Source organism: Phodopus roborovskii, unplaced genomic scaffold (genome assembly GCF_943737965.1).
Source record: "Phodopus roborovskii unplaced genomic scaffold, PHOROB, whole genome shotgun sequence".
Classification (NCBI taxonomy): Eukaryota; Metazoa; Chordata; class Mammalia; order Rodentia; family Cricetidae; genus Phodopus; species Phodopus roborovskii.
In genome coordinates, this window is record NW_026126409.1 from 18,453,310 (window position 1) to 18,472,402 (window position 19,093).

At 42.7% G+C, this 19,093-nt stretch overlaps 1 protein-coding gene across 2 annotated transcripts in view; it reads left to right on the forward strand.

Moving 5' to 3' along the window:
* Slc20a2 (solute carrier family 20 member 2) overlaps positions 1-6,206 on the forward strand; it is a 93,196-nt gene extending 86,990 nt beyond the window's left edge. For both annotated transcript variants that reach the window (XM_051182093.1, XM_051182094.1), the window contains exons 9-11: positions 1,131-1,316; positions 2,989-3,073; positions 5,354-6,206. In XM_051182093.1, coding sequence (XP_051038050.1) covers positions 1,131-1,316; positions 2,989-3,073; positions 5,354-5,512 — 430 coding nt within the window. In that variant the 3' untranslated portion in view covers positions 5,513-6,206. The remainder of the gene's footprint in view (positions 1-1,130; positions 1,317-2,988; positions 3,074-5,353) is intronic.
* The last annotated feature ends 12,887 nt before the right edge of the window (positions 6,207-19,093 follow it).

Consider the following 19,093-nt stretch of genomic DNA (forward strand, 5'->3'; position numbering starts at 1 on the left):
AGGAAAGGTCAGGCTGGGTACAGAGGAGGGCCTGTGCCCCAGAGGCAGGGGAGCTGGGTAGAAATTCTGGGAAGGGAGGGAGGGAGGAAGGGAGGGAGAGAGGGAGGGAGGGAAAGAAGTTGTGTGGATACCCAGAGTCCTGTAGTTTCACACAGAGAGATGGAAGACAGCAGGAAGGCATGTCAAGCCAGGCAGTGAGAACTTAGCAGAAGCTGGCTCTTCATGGATATTTAGCAGTCACTGGATTGCATCCATCCTCTTAAATCTTTTCTGTTTTAAAGATGCTTTCAAAATGAAAGATTGAGTACCTGCTATTGTATACCTCCCACCTATGTGCAAGTTTGAGTAACAGGATTGGCATATTGCCGAGAGATGTTGTATACATAACCTCTTTGGGATATGGCTGAAGTTCAGTGAACCTTGCACCCGTAATGTGGGGATCCATTCTATATAACATTCTGCAGTTACAGTAACAAACCTGTTGCTTTGCTTTCATCTCCTATGAGATAGGCAAGACAGTGCCTCCATTAGAGATCATATGGCCCAGGGGCATGTGGTCCCCACCCATTACTTGTCACTGTCACTGTCCCAGAAATGCTAGCAATACCATATTAATGCAACAACAACAAAGCATTTTGTGACATTGATGAGAGTGCATTTGAGGAAAAGGAAAGAGAAAAGGAATTGGGTTGACAGCAGGCAATGGTGGCACATGCCTTTAATCCCAGAACTCAGGAGGTAGAGGCAGGTGGCTCTATGAGCTCATGGCCAGCCTGGTTCAGGACAGCTAAGGCTACACAAAGAAACCCTATCTCAAAAAGCCAAAATAATAATAATTTAAAAAAAGAAACTTGGTTGCTGCATTTATGTCACAGGATTTTTTTCAGTGCCTTTCCACAACCATGTAATTATACTTACTCTGCTTAACTCTACCTAAAATGGTTAACACAACACATTTTCTGGTATGCTGTTTATATCAATAAATGTCATTTTATCACCCTAGATTCTATGAGTAAGCTACAAATTCAATAAGATTTAGCTAATTTTCAAAACTAGGACATCACTATTTGGTGTGTGTAATAGCATGCCTTTGTACAATTAACCTCCCCCACAACTTTTTTTTTAACTAGCAATGCAATTGGTCCCCTTGTGGCTTTGTGGCTGATATATGAACAAGGTGGAGTTATGCAAGAAGCTGCCACCCCAGTCTGGCTGCTGTTTTACGGAGGAGTTGGAATCTGCACCGGTCTCTGGGTTTGGGGGAGAAGAGTGATCCAGACCATGGGGAAGGACCTCACTCCAATCACACCATCCAGGTGAGGCATAGCATGGGTCCACAGAGACAAGACTTCCAGATGGGGCTCACTGAAGAAGTTCAGTCAACATATCAGGGCTTTCCTGTCTTAGCCATCTCTACTGCTGTGAAGAGACACCATGGCCACGGCCACTCTTATAAAGGAAAACATTTAATTGGGGTGGCGGTTAACAGTTTCAGAGGTTTAATCCATTATCATCATGGTGCAGAACATGGTGGCATACAGGCAGACATGGTACTGGCTATATCTTGATGAAAAGGCAACAGGAAGTGGACTGTGACACTGGAAGTAGCTTGAGCACAGGAGACCTCAAAGCCCACCTTCACAGTGACACACTTCCTCTAACAAGGCCACACCTATTCTAAGAAAGCCACACCTCCTATAGTGCCATTCCCTACCATGTTTCTTGAAGTCACAGTGAGAAAGGGCAGAGGGATTCCCTACTACCTCACTCCCCACCAGTCAGCCCTTCCTCACCATACCCCACTCTGCCAGCTACGGGGAAAACAAGGAGACCGCTATAGTTCCCGATCCACCCAGTTGTTCAAATGCAGTGTGGGGTCTGGAGAGCAAGTGCAAAACACAGGTTCAAACTGGAGCCTGAGGCCTGGCTTTCTCCAGAACTCTCTAACCACACCCACTCTTCTACTCTAGGACCCAGTCCCTTCTGTGATACTTGGCTTTCTGTTGCCAATAGAAAACACCCGAGATAAGCAGCGTGTAAACAGAAAAGGTTCACTGCGACTCACACTTAATACAGGTGGATAGGAAAGTGCACATCCTGGTGGGAGCCTGTGTCACAAAGGAAGACGGCAACAACAGCAGCAGCTCACCTCATAGCCGAAGGCAAAAGCAAGCATCAGAAAAGCCAGGTCCTACACCCCTCAAGGGTATGCCCTAGTGAGCCAGACACCCCCTAATATCACCTCTCAATAGCACCACTAGGGACCAAGCCTTTGGGAAACAAATCCCAAAACATGGCATCTGCCTGTTCCCCAAATTTTCAAGCCCTGAGATCTCTCTGTCATCCTCTGGGATTTGGGGGCATGTACCTCTGCTGTCCTCATGGGGTCTGAAACATCACACTTAGTCATTCTGCTCTGTAGCCTTTGGATGTGTTGAAGGTTAAATAACAAATCTCAGCTTACAGAGTACAACTGAAATTTAGAACTATTGGTTTAGGAAAAATTTTCCCCTCTGTTTCTTTTTAAAACATATTTAGGGGTTCTGTTTCCTTTTGTTTTTAATTTTCAGGTCCCCATTCTTAAAATCCATTTTAGCAAAAGATTGTTTTAGGAGAGTGAATTGAAAAAATTGGTCATCTGAAGATTCCTCTTTTATAATAAGTTCACACTTTCAAGATGAGAACCTAGTTTTTTCCCATTCCCCTTTTAGGAGCGAGCAATTTATCGTCTTCCCGCACAGCAGGAATTTCTGACCTAGTTCCACACTTCAGGTTGAAAACATGCTAGGAAAACAAGGTCATTGGATGTCAGCTGCACAGCCCAATGCCCTACTGTGAGCACCAGTGTCTTGTTCTAATGGTCATCTGGCTCAGGCAGCAGTCCATAACCAGCTTACAGAATGTTCTGGCAAGCCTTCTGCAGCCACGGGGTGTCGGCAAGGCCACACAAAGAGCTCCTGTGACATTGTCTTCCTGTTGCCCCCACAGTGGCTTCACTATTGAGCTGGCCTCTGCCTTCACTGTGGTGATTGCCTCCAACATTGGACTTCCCGTCAGCACCACACACTGCAAGGTAGGTCTGTGCCAGCCCTAGACTGCCCTTCCAGGGGGCCAGATCAGCCCAGCGATACCAGTGGATCTGAAACAAGCTGCTAGACGTGGTTGCTGTGGGACTGCCGGGACATTGCTGGATAGTGAGGAGGGGGAAGCAGGGGTGGTTGTCTCCCTGGAATGCCCCTTCCCCTAATCCGTCCTGATCCCCAGCATGGCACCTGTTGCTGAGGGTTTGCTTTCTCCGCACCAGTGGGAGAGCATCTGTTTGCCCCGTGCCCCTCACTGTTCCCACCTAGATTTCCTTCCGGAGTCATGTGTGCATCAAGCATGTCTGTAGGTACACCAGGGATGTACCATTAAGTCCCTGCCACTACAGAGCAGTGGGACAGAACAGCAATTATAAGATGAAAGGGACTTGTGAAGCAAGACAGAGTGTACCTGGTACAACAGAGGCCTTGGATTCGATCCATAGTACGGCAAAATAATAATAATGTAAAATAAAAATTATCAAAGACACATGGGTTCTCTGAAATACTTCAAATAACACAAAACTGTAGACTATAAAAGTAGCCATCTCCCCATTCATTGCCCCATTTTAGCTCTGTGTTATCTGGGACTACAATTGAGGAAGCACAGAAGCACCCTAAAAATAATCTCTCAAGGAAAAGGCATTTAGCTTTTTTACTTTTCTATTACATTTATTCATTTATGTATTTATGTAGAGTGTGTATCCAACATCACATGGAGATCAAAGGACAACTTCAGGAGTCTGTTCTCTCCCTCCATCATGTAGATCCCAGGGATTGAACGCGGTCTGTCAGCCTTAGAAGCAAGCACCTTTACCCCCTGAGCTATCCCAACTGCCCACTTTTCTCTGTTTCGTAGGCATACATAGTCACACCTGCTTGACCTTTCTAGATATGGTGATGCACCTATTAACTGTCTCCTCCACACCAACACAGTGATACATCAAACAGTATGATTCTGTTAATAACACGAAACTCTAGAATATAACTCCCGGCTATAGAGAAAAACTACTAACTACAAATTCTAAGCTCTCTAAAAGGGGCTTGATTAGGAATGTGGAGGACAGTGAGAGTAATGGAGACGTGAACATCAAGGTGTCTTGTGTATGTGCGTATGAGAAGTTCACAGTGAAACCCATTGTGTGCGCATATCCATGTACACTGATTTTAAAGCTAAACTCTAGGTCAGGTGTGGTAGTGCATACCTTTAGTCCCGGTGCTCAGGAAGCAGGGGTGAGCAGAATCTCTTGAGTGTGAATCCAGCCAGGGCACATAAAGAGACCCCATCTCAAAAAAATTTAATAATTAAAATAAAATTAAACTTTCATTTTCATCTTGAAGCATAATCTGTCCAGTATTTATACAATTAATAAGAGATTTATATCTAGTTTGCACAAGGACTTAAAGAAATATGTATATTACTATTATCAAAGTATCTAGTCACACAATCAGTTTTGATTGTTTCCTTGGAACAATAAGTAGCATGCGTGTGAATTGTTGACATGAGTAGGCCCTTCACATGGGACCACAGTGGGATGTACAGATGTACAGAAAGACTGCCCACTTCCAGGATGAAAATACAAACCTCTAGAGGTCGATTACAACAATAGCCAGTTAGAAAGTATAACAAATGGGGGAGCAAAATGTTTTTATTCTAATTCTCGTGAGAAGCAGGATTGTTGAGATGGCTCCGTTCAGAAAGGTGCTTGTCACCAAGCCTGACAGCCTGAGCGCTAGCGCTAAGACCCACATGGCAGAAGAGGAGAAATGGGTCCCCAGTGTAGGCCTCTGATCCCCACACACATGCATTGCATGTGCACACCCACATAAATGCAATATAAATAAATATAAATGTAAGTTTAAGGAAATGTAAGGAATGTACATGGAGATGACCCAAGTGTATGCTGAAAGGAAGATAGGGCATGCTGTGTGACGGTAAATAGTAATGTCCCTCAAATGCTGCCCCATAGAAATATTCATGGGACTTCACAGAATGGGACTAGATTGATAGCATAAGTCATGAAAACATAAAGTGGCCTCCAGAGAGAACTAATGAGAGTTCAGGGGCCGTGATGCTGATAAACAAAAGGCCCGTGTTGGTGAAGGGCTCTCCTGCGTGCTCCCCTTTGAATAAGATGAGTGAAGGGCTCTCCTACGTGCCCCCCTTTGAATAAGATGAGTGAAGGGCTCTCCTACGTGCTCCCCTTTGAATAAGATGAGTGAAGGGCTCTCCTATGTGCAACCCTTTGAATACGGTGTTTCTGCCTCCACAGGTGGGCTCAGTGGTAGCTGTGGGCTGGATACGCTCGCGGAAGGCTGTGGACTGGCATCTCTTCCGGAACATATTTGTGGCCTGGTTCGTGACTGTCCCCGTGGCCGGATTATTCAGTGCTGCTATCATGGCTATCTTCATGTATGGAATCCTATCATAGGTGTGATTTTGTTTCTTCTGGGCGGTAAATGGCTATAGGGATAGTCTAACATGGGTATGCATATTCACACCTCTCCACCCTTACTGTTTGACACACGCACACCCCTCCCACATACCTTCCCAGATGGTTTCATGCCACACACTGCTTACCCAAGCCACAGAAGTTCATCTTCCACAATTAACCTAACTACTGTACATAGTACTACATATCAAACTGATATTGTGATGACAGAATGTGGTGCAGTTACTTATATTAAATATATATTGTGTACCTAGAATAGGTAGCATTTACTTCAAACAAGCTCAGAATGAAAGCGGAGAGTGCCAGCTGGAATGCAATATTCTATTAACTGTATATAATGATTTCAGCGTGGCAAATGTTAAAAACTTTTAGAAGTGTAGGTTATAAAATCCTTTCTAAAAAATATACTGTAATATAAGTGAGATACAGTATACTTAATACAAACTTGGGAAAGTTTTCAGGCCCCGTGTGATTGCATAGTTCTGGGACAGGTGTCCACAAGTGCTTTCTCCGGAGATTGTGTTGCTAAGCCGTGTATGAGTTACTGTGTAATGTGTCATATCACTATTGCTTTTGTAAATACTTAAACTGTAATGTTAATGGTATGCTTCCCTTATACTTTACTGATTGGAGAGTTTTGGAAAGTACCAAAGAAATAGGGGATGAATTGCCAGTATTCTATCTCATGTTTGTTTCCCTTCCCACTGGCCACTGCAGTGACCCTGGCCCTGCAGCCAGGCAAGCTCTTTACTCAGCCAGAGCAGTGTGTGTGGCTGGAAGCACCAGCCACCCATCAGCAGCAGCCACACCATTGCCGTACCAGGTCCTGGGAGGCTTGTTCAGTGGCCTTTGATTGTCACCAGCGTGGACAGCATACAGCAATGGAGGTGTATAACTAAACACTAAACACATATCAAGTCCAATCCCAGTGTCCCTCCGCCTCCTACCCTGTAGCCTGAAAGGCGGAATTCTCATCGCAGACATTGAAGCCAGCAAGGCTTTGATGCGCCTGGATGCTGTAAAACTCAGGGCTGAGCGGGGAATATTAGAGGGACACTGGACATGGGGATCTTTGAGGCCTTTCTTTATGTAAGCATGTGAGGTCCTCCTGTAGAGCCACTATTGTCTTCTGATGATGAGAGACACAGTATGACTAAAATGTTAAGAGCCTGAAACCATGGAAATGCTGCTAATATTTTTATATTGACATACATTTTCACGGTACTTCATTGTAATTTTTTCATTAATCAGCCATATTAAATTTATAATAAAAAAGTGCCCCTCAAAAGTTTACTTCTGAAGTCTTTTTTTTCCCAGAGTTCCCACAAAAATCAAAAGTATACAGTCTGGTCACTTGTGGTTTTCAAATACTTGAACTTTCCTCTACATCTTATTAGGCTTCTGTGTCTGTACAGAACGGATACACAAAATGAGAAAGGGAATGGATGACCCCACACCTGTCAACATATTCACCCACCACGATGAAACTGTCTGCCAGAGATGTGCCTGATGAGAACAGTGGTGTAGGAGAGCCCATGTCCCTGTGTAGAGCCCATCTGCCTGGCTCTTCCTTTCTGCAGGCTCCCACAGGGAAGGTGGTCTCTTCTCAAGCTGAGAAGCTGAGCACTACCATCCCAGGGTGAGAGTCTCATCTGCACTAGCAGACCTGAAATCCTCCCCTTTTAACATGGCACCTTGTTCCCTGCTTTTGATAGTCTCAGGAAACTCAGTCTCCTGTCGAGTTTATTGGTAAGAAAATCACAGCACAGGTGTAAGCAAGCACTATGCAGGCCAAACAGCCTGCTGGTCCCTGCCCTAGAAGGACCACCTGAACACCACGAAGCCTTAGCAGGCAAATGGCAAAGCCGAATCCCAGGAGAGGAAGCAGGGGAGGGTGGGGAGGGACGGAGGGGTGTCATGCCTCCCCAGCATGTGAAAGAAGCCTTGCCCAGGAACTCTCCCCCCCCCCAAGTCTGTTATCTGACACAGAGATGGCTACCTTATATGTCATCCCAGGAGAGGAGCAAAAGGCCACTCCAGCAGACTCAGCCTTACAGCCATAGTCCAGGAGGTTCCTGCATGTCATGAGGTGGACAGTTAGGCCACACAGATTGTGAAGCGCTCTGTTCCTGGTGTTGCTACGTCCCCAAGGGAAGGAATGCTGAGTTTTCTAGACAAAGAGAACTCGTAAGTCCCTGAGATCTTTTTGTGTGTTGAGACAAACTTCCCATGCAGAGGACAGCTGGCTGGGGAACAAGAAAGCTATTCTCAGAGGAGGACCTCAAACCTCACACTTCTTGTCTTACTTTTCCCAAGAGCCTGAACTTGTATCTAAACACATTTGCTTTCATTTTCAACAGGTGGTTTTAAGTAAGTCCTCCTCCCCTCTGGATCTTAAGTTACAGGATTCTCAGGCAACAGAAAACATAGTAAAATCCATCCCATAGTCTGGGTGTGGTTACGCACATTTTCATTCCAACACTCAGGAGGTAGAGGCAGGTAGCTCTCTGTAAGCTCCAAGGCCAGCACACTCTACATAGCAAGAGGCCAGGTGAAGGATCACAACGGCTCTTCCTTAGAATTTAAAGTATGCTATGAAATAGGCATGCATCCGTGCTTTGTTGAGACCTCTTAGGAAAAACCACTAGGTCAACAAGGATAGAATTGAGGTCCATCTCTAATCTGCCCCCAAATACCACAAGTTGTTGTTTTCTCCTACACGAGTGAATCAAGCCGGGCCTGTCAATCACCTAGCCAAGGACCACTCATCTCCCAAAAGGAACACTGACTTTCCTGAAGACTTCCTAAGGAGATGGGAGGGATAAGTATCCCTTTCGAAAGATAACATGCTTCTCAGAAATCCCTCTCCTAATGTAGTCACTTGTGGATTTTTGCCAAGCCTGCCCAGTTTTCTGGGTTCTAACTCAAGGCATCCTTTTCTGGTGCCAGCTAAAGGCCTAATAAAATGGTTTACAAGCTTCCTTCTGAGTCTATTTTAAAAGTTATTTTACCAGGAGTCTAAGAACCCATAAAAGAGAAGCCCAATTTCACTGGTAACATTACTGTAATTAGTATAACAGACATTAGAAGGAACTAAGACAACAAGAATATAGGAATTACTTTTTGCAGTGTTGTTGTAAACATAAACTACCAAACAAATACATCAGGAGCTAGAGAAATGGCTCAGCTGCTAAGAGTCTTTACTGCTCTATCAGAGGACCAGGATTTATATCCCAGGATCTGCATTAGGCAGATAAATACCTATAATCCAAAATCCAAGGGATCCAGCACCCTTCTAGCTTATATACACATACACCAAAAACATAACAAAACAAAACAAAAAACCCTCAAATTAGGGATCAACCTATCTCAAAACCCTGCAATACCACTGTTGGGCATATACCCAAAAGAAACACATTCACAACACAAGGACATTTACTCAACTATGTTCATAGCAACATTATTCATAATAGCCAGATCCTGGAGACAATCTAGCTGGCCCTCAAGTGAAGAATGGATAAAGAAAATGTATATTTGCACAATGGAGCACTACTCATTGGTAAGAAACAATGACATCATAAATTTGCAGGCAAATGGATAGAACTAGGAAAAAAATTCTGATTGAGGTAGCCCAGACCAAGAAAAATATAGTATGTACTCACTTAGTAGGTACTCACTCATAAGTGGATACCAGACATAAAGCAACAGAAACCCAACCTAAGAACTATAGACAATATTCCTCATGAACATTGATGCAAAAATACTCAATATGACCAAGTAGGCTTCATCCTAGGGATGCAGGGATGGTTCAACATACAAAACTCTATCAATGTAATATACTAAATATAAAAACTAAAAAGGAAAACCCACATGGTCATCTCACTAGATGCTGAAAAAGCCTTTGACAAAAATCCAACACCCCTTCATGATAAAGGTCTTGGAGAGATCAGGGAATAACAGGAACATACCTAAACATAATAAAAGCGATATACAGTAAACCAACAGCCAACATTAAACTAAAATGAAGAGAAACTCAACGTGATTCCTCCAAAATCAGGAATAAGACAAGGCTGTACATGTCTCCATATCTCTTCAATATTGTATTTGAATTATTGCTCGAGCAATAAGACAACAAAAGGAGATCAAGGGGATACAAATTGGAAAGGAAGAAATCAAATTTTCACTATTTACAGATGATATAATTTAAATAAATGACCCAAAAGGCTCCACCAGGGAACTCCTATAGCTGATAAACACCTTCAGCAAACTAGCAGGATACAAGATTAACTCAAAAAACTCAGTAGCCCTACCATATACAGACAAGAGAATGGGTGGAGAAAGGAGAAACATCACCCTCTAAAATATCTTGGGGTAATACTAACCAAACAAGTGAAAGACCTATATAATAAGAACTTGGAGTCTTTCAAGAAAGAAATTAAAGAAGATTCCAGAAAATGGAAATACCTCTCTTGGATAGGCAGGATCAACATAGTAAAAATGGCAATCTTGCCAAAAGCAATCTACAGATTCAATGCAATACTCACCAAAATCACAGCACAATTCTTCACAGACCTTGAAAGGACAATACTTAACTTTATATGAAAAAACAAAAGACCCAGGACAGCCAAAACAACCCTGTACAATTAAGGAACTTCTGGGGACATCACCATCCCTGATTTCAAACTTTATTATAGGACTATAGTCCTGAAAACACAAAAGTAGACAGGTAGACCAATGGAATCGAATTGAAAACCCTGAAACCCTGAAATTAACCCACACACCTGATTTTTGACAAAGCAGCTAAAATTATACAATGGGGCAAAAAGCATCTTCAACAAATGGTGCTGGCATAACTGGATGCTGGCGTGTAGAAGACTGCAGATAGATCCTTATCCATCTCCATGCACAAAACTCAAGTCCAAATGGATCAAAGACCTCAACATAAATCCAGCCACAATGAAACTCTTAGAAGAGAAAGTAGGAGGTATCCTTGAACAAATTGGTACAGGAGACCGCATCCTGAACATAACTCCAGGGGCACAGACACTGAGATGAACAATTAAAAAATGGAGCCTCCTGAAACTGAGAAGCTTCTATAAGGCAAAGGACACAGTCAACAAGACAAAATGGCAGCCCACAGAATGGGAAAAGATCTTCATCAACCCCTCATCTGAAAGAGGACTGATCTCCAAAATATCCAAAGAATTCAAGAAGCTAGTCATCAAAACACCAAATAATCCACTTAGAAAGCGAATACAGAACTAAACAAAGAATTCTCAATAGAGGAATCTAAAAATGGCTAAAAGACACTTAAAGTGCTCAACATCCTTAGCAATCAGGGAAATGAAAATCAAAACAACTCTGAGATACCATCTTACTCCTGTCAGAATGGCTAAAATCAAAAACACCAAGGAGTTTATGCTGGAGAGGATGTGAAGAAAGAGGAACACTTCTACACTGCTGGTGGATGTGCAAACTTGTACAGCCACTTTGGAAATCAGTATGGCAGTTCCTCAGGAAAATGGGAATCAGTCTACCTCAAGATTCAGCAATTCTACTCTTAGGCATATACCCAAAAGATGCACATTCATACAACAAAGGACATCTGTTCAACTATGTTCATAGCAGCATTATTTGTAATAGCCAAAACCTGGAAGCAACCTTGATGTCCCTCAACTGAAGAATGGATAAAGAAAATGTGCTACATTTACACAATGGAATACTATTCAGCGGAAAAAAACAATGGAATCTTGAAATTTGCAGGTGAATAGATGGAACTAGAAGAAACCACTCTGAGTGAGGTAACCTAGTCACAAAGACAGACATGGTATGTACTCACTCATATATGGATTTTAGACAGAGCAAAGGATCACCAGCCTACATTTCACATCAGAGGACCACCCTAAGAGAGATATACATGGTCCCCCACAGAAGGGGAAAAGAACAAGACAAGATCTGAGCAAATTGGGAGCAGGGGCGGGGGAGAGGTAGGAGAAAGAGAAGGCGAGAAGAGGGAAGAGGACATGAGGGAACAGGAAGACTGAGTTGGAGTAAGAATAGAGGAGAACAAGAAAAGAGATACCATAATAGAGGGAATCATTATAAGTTTAAAGAGAAATCTGGCACTAGGGAAATGTCCAGAGATTTACAAGGATGACCCCAACTAACAATCTGAGCAATAGTGGAGAGGCTACCCTAAATGCCCTTGCCCTATAATGAGATTGATGAGTATATTACATGCCATCCTAGAGCCCTCATCCAGGAGCTGATGGAAGCAGACAGCCAAAGCTAAACACTGAGCCAAACTCCTGGAATCCAGTTGCAGAGATGGAGGAGTGATGAGCAAAGGGGTCAAGACCAGGCTGGAGAAACCCACAGAAACAGCTGACTTGAAGAAGGGGGAGCTCATGCACCCCAGACTGATAGCTGGGAAACAAGCATAGGACCTACCCAGAAGCCCTGAATGTGGGTGTCAATTAGAAGGACTAGGCAGTCTATGGGGCCTCTGGTAGTCAATCAGTATTTACTCCTATTATACTAATGGACTTTGGGAGCCAATTCCACATAGAGGGACATTCTCTCAGCGTGACACATGGGGGGAGGGCCTAGGCCCTGCTGCAAATGATATGACAGACTTTGAAGATCCCCCATAGAAGGCCTTGCCCTCCCTGGGAAGCAGAAAGGGGATGGGATGGGGTTTGGGGAAACAGGGGAGGATAGGAGGGTGAGGGAACTGGGATTGACAGAAAACAAGCTTGTTTCAAATTTAAATTAAAAATATTGTCATAAAAAAGATGCTGCCCTTAACTTGAACTTTCCAGCCTCCAGAAATATAAGAAATAAATTTCTATTCGTCAAACATTACCCAGTCTATGGCATTCTATTATATCAGCACAAAACAGACTGAAACAGGCAACAAGGCAAAGAAAGTTTAGACAGCTTTGTCATTTGGTAATAGCATGGCAAGTTGAGAAACCTCAGGACCACATTTGATTGTTGGCTGGGGAGAAGTATTCCCATCCAGGACTCAGACTGTATCACTTTTCTGACTCATTTCACCCCTGTCATTCAGTGTGGAAAAAATATAGGCCACAGGGACTTGACCTTAAACTTCTCAAAATGCAGAGCCTTTATGGTTTCCATGGAGATGGTTGCTGGGAAGCCAGCACAGGTTGTATATGGCTGTGCATAGGGAGTGTGCCTGAATTGTTTCTATGGCCAATTGCACTCCACTTTCAGGAAAGTACACAGAGAACTATTCCTTGGTGTTAGAATAGTGGAGGTCAAAGAAAAGGCCAAAGAGCTTGTCTCTGTCTTTGAAGCAGCCAAACGTATACTGGTTTGAAAGAGAACAGCAGACACAATACAAAAAATAAAGTGAAAAGACTGAGAGCTAAAAAGCCAAGTAAACTCCTTGATAAATTGTAAAAGCTAAGCAGGAGACTAGCCATGGCCTGAGGAATAGTGTAAGCAGTTCAAGTTCCTGGGAATTTAGCAAGTGAGGGCTTACCTCACTAAACTGTCTTCATCACACCTAATGCTCACTGGAGAAAGGGAAGTTTACAATCACTTGGTCAAGGTGTGTGTGAAGACAGCTCAAACAAAACTAGAATTACAAGGAGATGAACACCTGGGGATGTGTGCAAAGTAGATTCTACTTTGGCCTAATTAAGGTAAGACGATCCACTCTGAATACGGAGCGCCGCTCATCTGACCTTCCCTATGCTAGCATTCCCTTTCACTCTACCTACAGCATTCTACTTACTTTGAATTATCCTCATATTTCCACTCATTATACTGGCTGAAGTGTCCTGTTAAATATTAAAAGTCATGAAGGAGCTGCAGAGATGGCTTAGCAGTTAAGAGCATACACTACTCTTCCAGAGGACTTGGATTTGATTCCTAACACTCACTCTCTCTCTCGACTTGGATTTGAGTTCCAAACTCTCTCTCTCTCTCTCTCTCTCACACACACACACACACACACACACACACACACACACACACACACTGGGAAGTACATAACCACATCTACTCCAGCTCCAGGGAATCTAGCTACCTCTGTGGGCATCTGCACTCATGTATATAAACACCCGTGACACTCAAATACATGCAGTTAAAAATGAAATAGTATTAAAGATGTAACCCTGGAAATAAAAACCCCTGGTTCAGGGGAAAATAATACACCTTTCACTGGTAAGCACCATTCCAGAAGGAGGGTTCTTACTGATATGCTGAATTCTTTTGTTAGAAATAGAAGTTTACATTTCTCATATTTTCATTTTGGCAATAATATTCTCTCTGTATTAATAGTGTGATGGTTTGAATAAGAATGGGCCCCATCATATATTTGAGTGCTCAGTCATCAGGCAATGAGTGGAACTCTTTGATAGAATTGTGAGCATTAGGTGTGGTCTTGTTGGAGGAACTGTGTCACTGGTGGGGGAAGGATTTCAGGTTTCAAAAGCCCATGCCAAGGGGTAGAGACAACCTGCTTGAAAGAGGCCATGCTGGACTCCTGAAGTCCAGGTAGGCTGCCCATCCATGGACCTCCCACTCTCTTGGTGTGACCCCTCAGGCTATCCCAAATCCTTCCCCTCCTTGTCACTCTGTCTCAGATTCCCAACTCAGCAGAGAACACCTGCTCTATAAAAAGTCACACTAGCCTCCAAAAGTCAAGGGAGGAAGTTCAACAGCAGGACCTCCCCAACTCTATTGGTGGACGCCACCCATCCCCAATCACCACTACCACCACCACTTCTGTCCAACATATCAGTCCCCAAGCTGGGTGGAAAACCTCTCAACAACAGGCCACAGTGGCCAGAAAACCAGAGAAGAAAACAACCAAGCAACAAAACACACCCCCAACAAAGAAAAATCCTGAAATTGGCACCTAGAAACATAATCACCCCAACACCAGATGCCTAGACAAAAGCATAAGAACACAATAAACAACATCAGGGGCAATAGTATCACCACCAGAGCTCAACCATCATACCACAGCAAGCCCTGAATATTTCAACACAGCTGAAGCAAAAACAAAACAAAAATGAAACCACAAAACCAACTTTAGGAAGATGATAGAAGTCTTCAAAGAGGTGAATAAATCCCTTAAAGCAATCAAGAAAAACGCCAGGCAGTGGTGGCTCACACCTTTAATCCCAGCAATCAGGAGGCAGAAGCAAGCGGATTTCTGAGTTCAAGACAAGGGTGGTCTTAAAGAGTGAGTTTTAGGACATCCAATACTACACAGAGAAACCCTGTCTTGAAAAGCACAAAAAGAAACAAATAGAAAAGAAGATATATACAGAAAAAGACAAACAGAAAATTTGAGGAAATTAATGAACCCCTTAAAGAAAGCCAAGAACAAAACAACAAAATTTTAAAGCTGGATTTCAACAACAACAATAAAAACAGGAAGCATACAAACACTAAGCATGGAAACTGAACAACCCTCTACGGAATGAGCACTGGATTAGGGAAGAAATAAAGAAATTTAAAACTTCCTAAAATTTAATGAAAATAAGTGCACAACATACTCAAACTTATGGGAAACAATGGAAGCGATGCTAAGAAGAAAGTTCAGAGTGCCAAGTGCCTTCATAAAGAAATTGGAGAGATCTCATACTAGCAACTGAAACGCATATCTGAAAGCTCTAAAACAAAAAGAAGCAAGCAAGCATACCCAAGAAGAGCAGACAGCAGGAAATAAACCGAAGGCTGAAATCAATAAAATAGAAACCAAGAGAACAATACAAGGAATCAAAAGACCAAGAGTTAGTTCTTTGAAAAAAATCAACAAGATAGACAAACCAACATGATAGTACAGGCACTGATGCCTATACTGCTCTATTTATTCCACAAAACAGAAAAAGAAAGAGCATTGTTAGATTCATTTTATGAGGCCACAGTCACCCTGATACCCAAACCACACAAAGATTTAACGAAGAAAGAGAATTATAGGCCAATTCCCCTTATGAACACAGATGCAAAAATAAAATAAAATAAAATAATCAAACTAAATACATCAAAGAAGATCATCCACCATGATCAAGTAGGCTTTATGGAAGAGATTCAGGGATGCTAAACATACTAAAATCTGTCAATTAAATCCACCGTATAAACAAACTCAAAGAAAAAAGTCATGGCAATCACATTATCACATTAGACACTGAAAAGCCTAAGACAACAACCAACAACCCTTAATGATAAAACTCTTGGAAAGATCAGGGATACAAGGGAAACACCTAAACATAATAAACGCAATTTACAGCAAGCCTACAGCCAACAGCAAATTAAATGGGAAGAAACACAAAATAATTCCATTAAAATCAGGAACAACACAAGGCTGTACACTCTTTCCGTATTTATTCTATATAGTACTTGACATTCTAGATGGAGCAATAAAACAACTAAAGGAGATCAAGGGGATACAAGTTGGGAAGGAAGAAGTCAACATATTATTATTTGCAGTTGATATGAAAATATACATAAGTGACCCCAAGAAGTTCAACCAAGGAAATTTTACAGGTGATAAACACATTCAGTGAAGTAAGTGGATACCAGATTAACTAAGAAAAAATCAGTAGCCCTCCTATATACAAATGACAAACAGACTAAGAGATCAGAGAAGCAACACCCTTCACAATAGCAGCAAAAATATAAATACATTGGGGTAACTCTAACCAAGCAAAAGACCTGTACATCAAGAACTTTAAGTCTTTGAAGAAAGAAACTGAAGAAGATATCACAAGATGGAAAGATCGACCTTGCTCAAGCATCAGTAGGATTAACATAATAAAAATATCAATCTTACCAAAAGCAGTTTAAAGATTCAATGCAATGTCCATCAAAATCCCATCCCAATTCTTTACAGACCTTGAAAGAACAATACTCAACTTTATATGAAAAACCAAAACATTCAGGATAGCTAAAACAATCCTCAACAATAAATGAACTCCCATAGATATCACCATCCAAGATCTAACTCTAATGCACAAACTGACTTAGTGGAGCCCATTCTATATGGAGACATACCTTGTCCAGCCTCGACACAGGGGTGTGGGGGGTGGAGAGGTGCTTTGGTCCTGCCCCAACGAGATGATGGGACAGACTTAGACGACTTCCTAGGGGAGGCCTTACCCTCTCTGTGGAACAGATAGGAGGAGTGGGGAGTGGAGGAATGGGAAGGAAGGTGGGAGGGCCAACTGGGATTAGAATGTAAAATATAATTTTAAAAAGAGAGAGGAAAAAAAAAGAAAAAGCCACAGGTGTTTAAGAACTTAGAAATGAAGTCTAAGAAGAAAAGAGTGCTTGATTCTGTAATCCCTTACACCAGAAGCCTGTGTTTCAGACACAAAGTCTGAGACCAAGAGTCCTTGATGGGGACTGAAACCTACTTAAACAAGCAAAAAGAAATTTGCCTAGGGTAGGATGGCGAACTCCCTAGTCTTTCCCAAATTGTCTTGCTTTAACTAAACCCTGAACTCAGAAACTTCAAACTACAAGGAGTTACCTATTGGAAGGTGTGAGGAGGTCCACGAGAAGGGATGGAATGACCAAGCAGCAAGGACCAGGAAGCCAGGTTATTTATGTTTGGTTGGTACCACAGCGACACCTAGTGAGCTCAATTTTAATTGTAATTATAACATCTTTTCAGACCCTATAAGTAGCATTAGAGAAATCACTTGATAAAATGCTAATTCTGTCATAGTTCAGAGTTGCAAGTGATGCCAGGAATTATCTTTGTGTCTTTGATGATTACAGAGGACTATGGTTGCTTTTAGAAACCCTCTTTACTGGGAAGACAAAGTGAATAACGGCTTTAGTTTATCTTTAAGCTAACTTCCAGGACTATCAAGTGTCAAGTCAATGACTTGGCCACTGCAGATAGAAAGACAAAGCCCTCTAGAGACCAGGAGGCTTTGGAAAGAACATGCAAGGCTATTTCATCTGAGCAGACGCGCTCTAGGAAAAGCTGACCAGTGGCAGGGTGAGGTCAGAGAAGTTTGGAAAGAGTAGAAATGTGACCCAAACTCCAAGCATTACATGGATGCAAATGGCAAGGATTCAGTTTGGGAAACGGTAGTATCACAGTCTGCTCAATATCTAAGGAGAGAGTTCTGCCAGGCATTTTGAAACAAAAGCCTAGGAGTTCAATGGCATTCTTAGGTAAAGACAAGCAACCATTGCACAAACATCTGCCAGTCCAGTATGGTGCTTTCTCATTTGAAGGGCCCACCATATGGCTCCCAAATGAATCAGACACAGAGGCTTATTCTTAGTTATTAATGCCCGACTTTAGCAGCTCTTCTTAAATTATCCCGTCTGCCTTTTGCCTCTGGGCTTTTCCTGTTCTCTTCCTTCTGTAAATCTTACTCTTAATCTGTAGATTGTTGTGTGGCTGACCCTGACCTTGTTCTCTTGCTGCTCTCTCCTTCCTGTTTTCTTTCTCTTTACCCTCTCTGCATGCCAGCCCTGCCTATCCTTGCCTCTGCCTCGGACTGAATGTTCAGCTCTTTATTGGGACCGTCAGGTGTTTTAGGCAAAAAAAAAAAAAAAAAAAAAAAAAAAAAAAATCACAGCTTCACAGAGTTAAACAAATGCAGCATAAACAAAAGTCACACACCTGAAAACAATATTCCACCACACTCTTCCAACCTTTATGGGCACCAGGCAGGCATGTAGTGTAGACACGTGCAGGCAGAACACCCATAAACATAAAATAGTTTTAAAATGGTAACACCAGTGAGAAACTTCACATGCAAGCTTGTGCATCCCTGATGTTCCCTCAAGCAGAAACCCTGAATCAAAGAGCCACTTGAGATAATACATACAGGCTAAAGGGGTGGGGTGGGGGTAGTGGCTTTCTGCTCCCAGGAGCCAGGCTCACAGGCTGTGGTGAAATCTAGAGTAAGTCATCCTGAGAGTGAGACACAAAAGACTGCCAACCCTGGCCATGTCCTGAATCCCTGTAGACACAAGTCAAACAGTGGCCCTGGGACTTGCCCAGCTGTGCTGTGAAGGCGTGGAGAGAAGGCATCACGTGGCACTGAAGTACCCAAGAGCCTGCACCAGAGCAGGAGAGACTGTGAGAAGCCATGCCAAGTGCTCTACCTGGGGTGCCTCTCCTGGCTCTTCTGGATACAGGACTCCAAGACGTCACAGTTACCACTTCATATCAAATGGCCAGCAAGGTACTAGTATGTGAGCCCATGTGCTTCTTATCTACACAACTTTGTGATGAGAGTACTACTACTCAGCATACAGCCCAGACAACCACAGTACCACAAAAATCACTGAATGAAGGCTGAATGTAAACTTCCCACATCCGTGTTCGGATTACCTAGTCAATATCTACAATTGGCTCCTTGGTTCTGCACTATCAGTAACTTAAAAGAAACAAGGGAAAAATACAAAAATGTATAGATTGCCTTCTATACTTAAATTGAGGGCACGAGTGCGACCAACTTGAATACAATCTAAGAAATAACCAGGTGTAGCTGATTAGCTCTTCCACACAAAGCTCAATGCTACTCCAGGCCTGTCATTTCGGCTCCC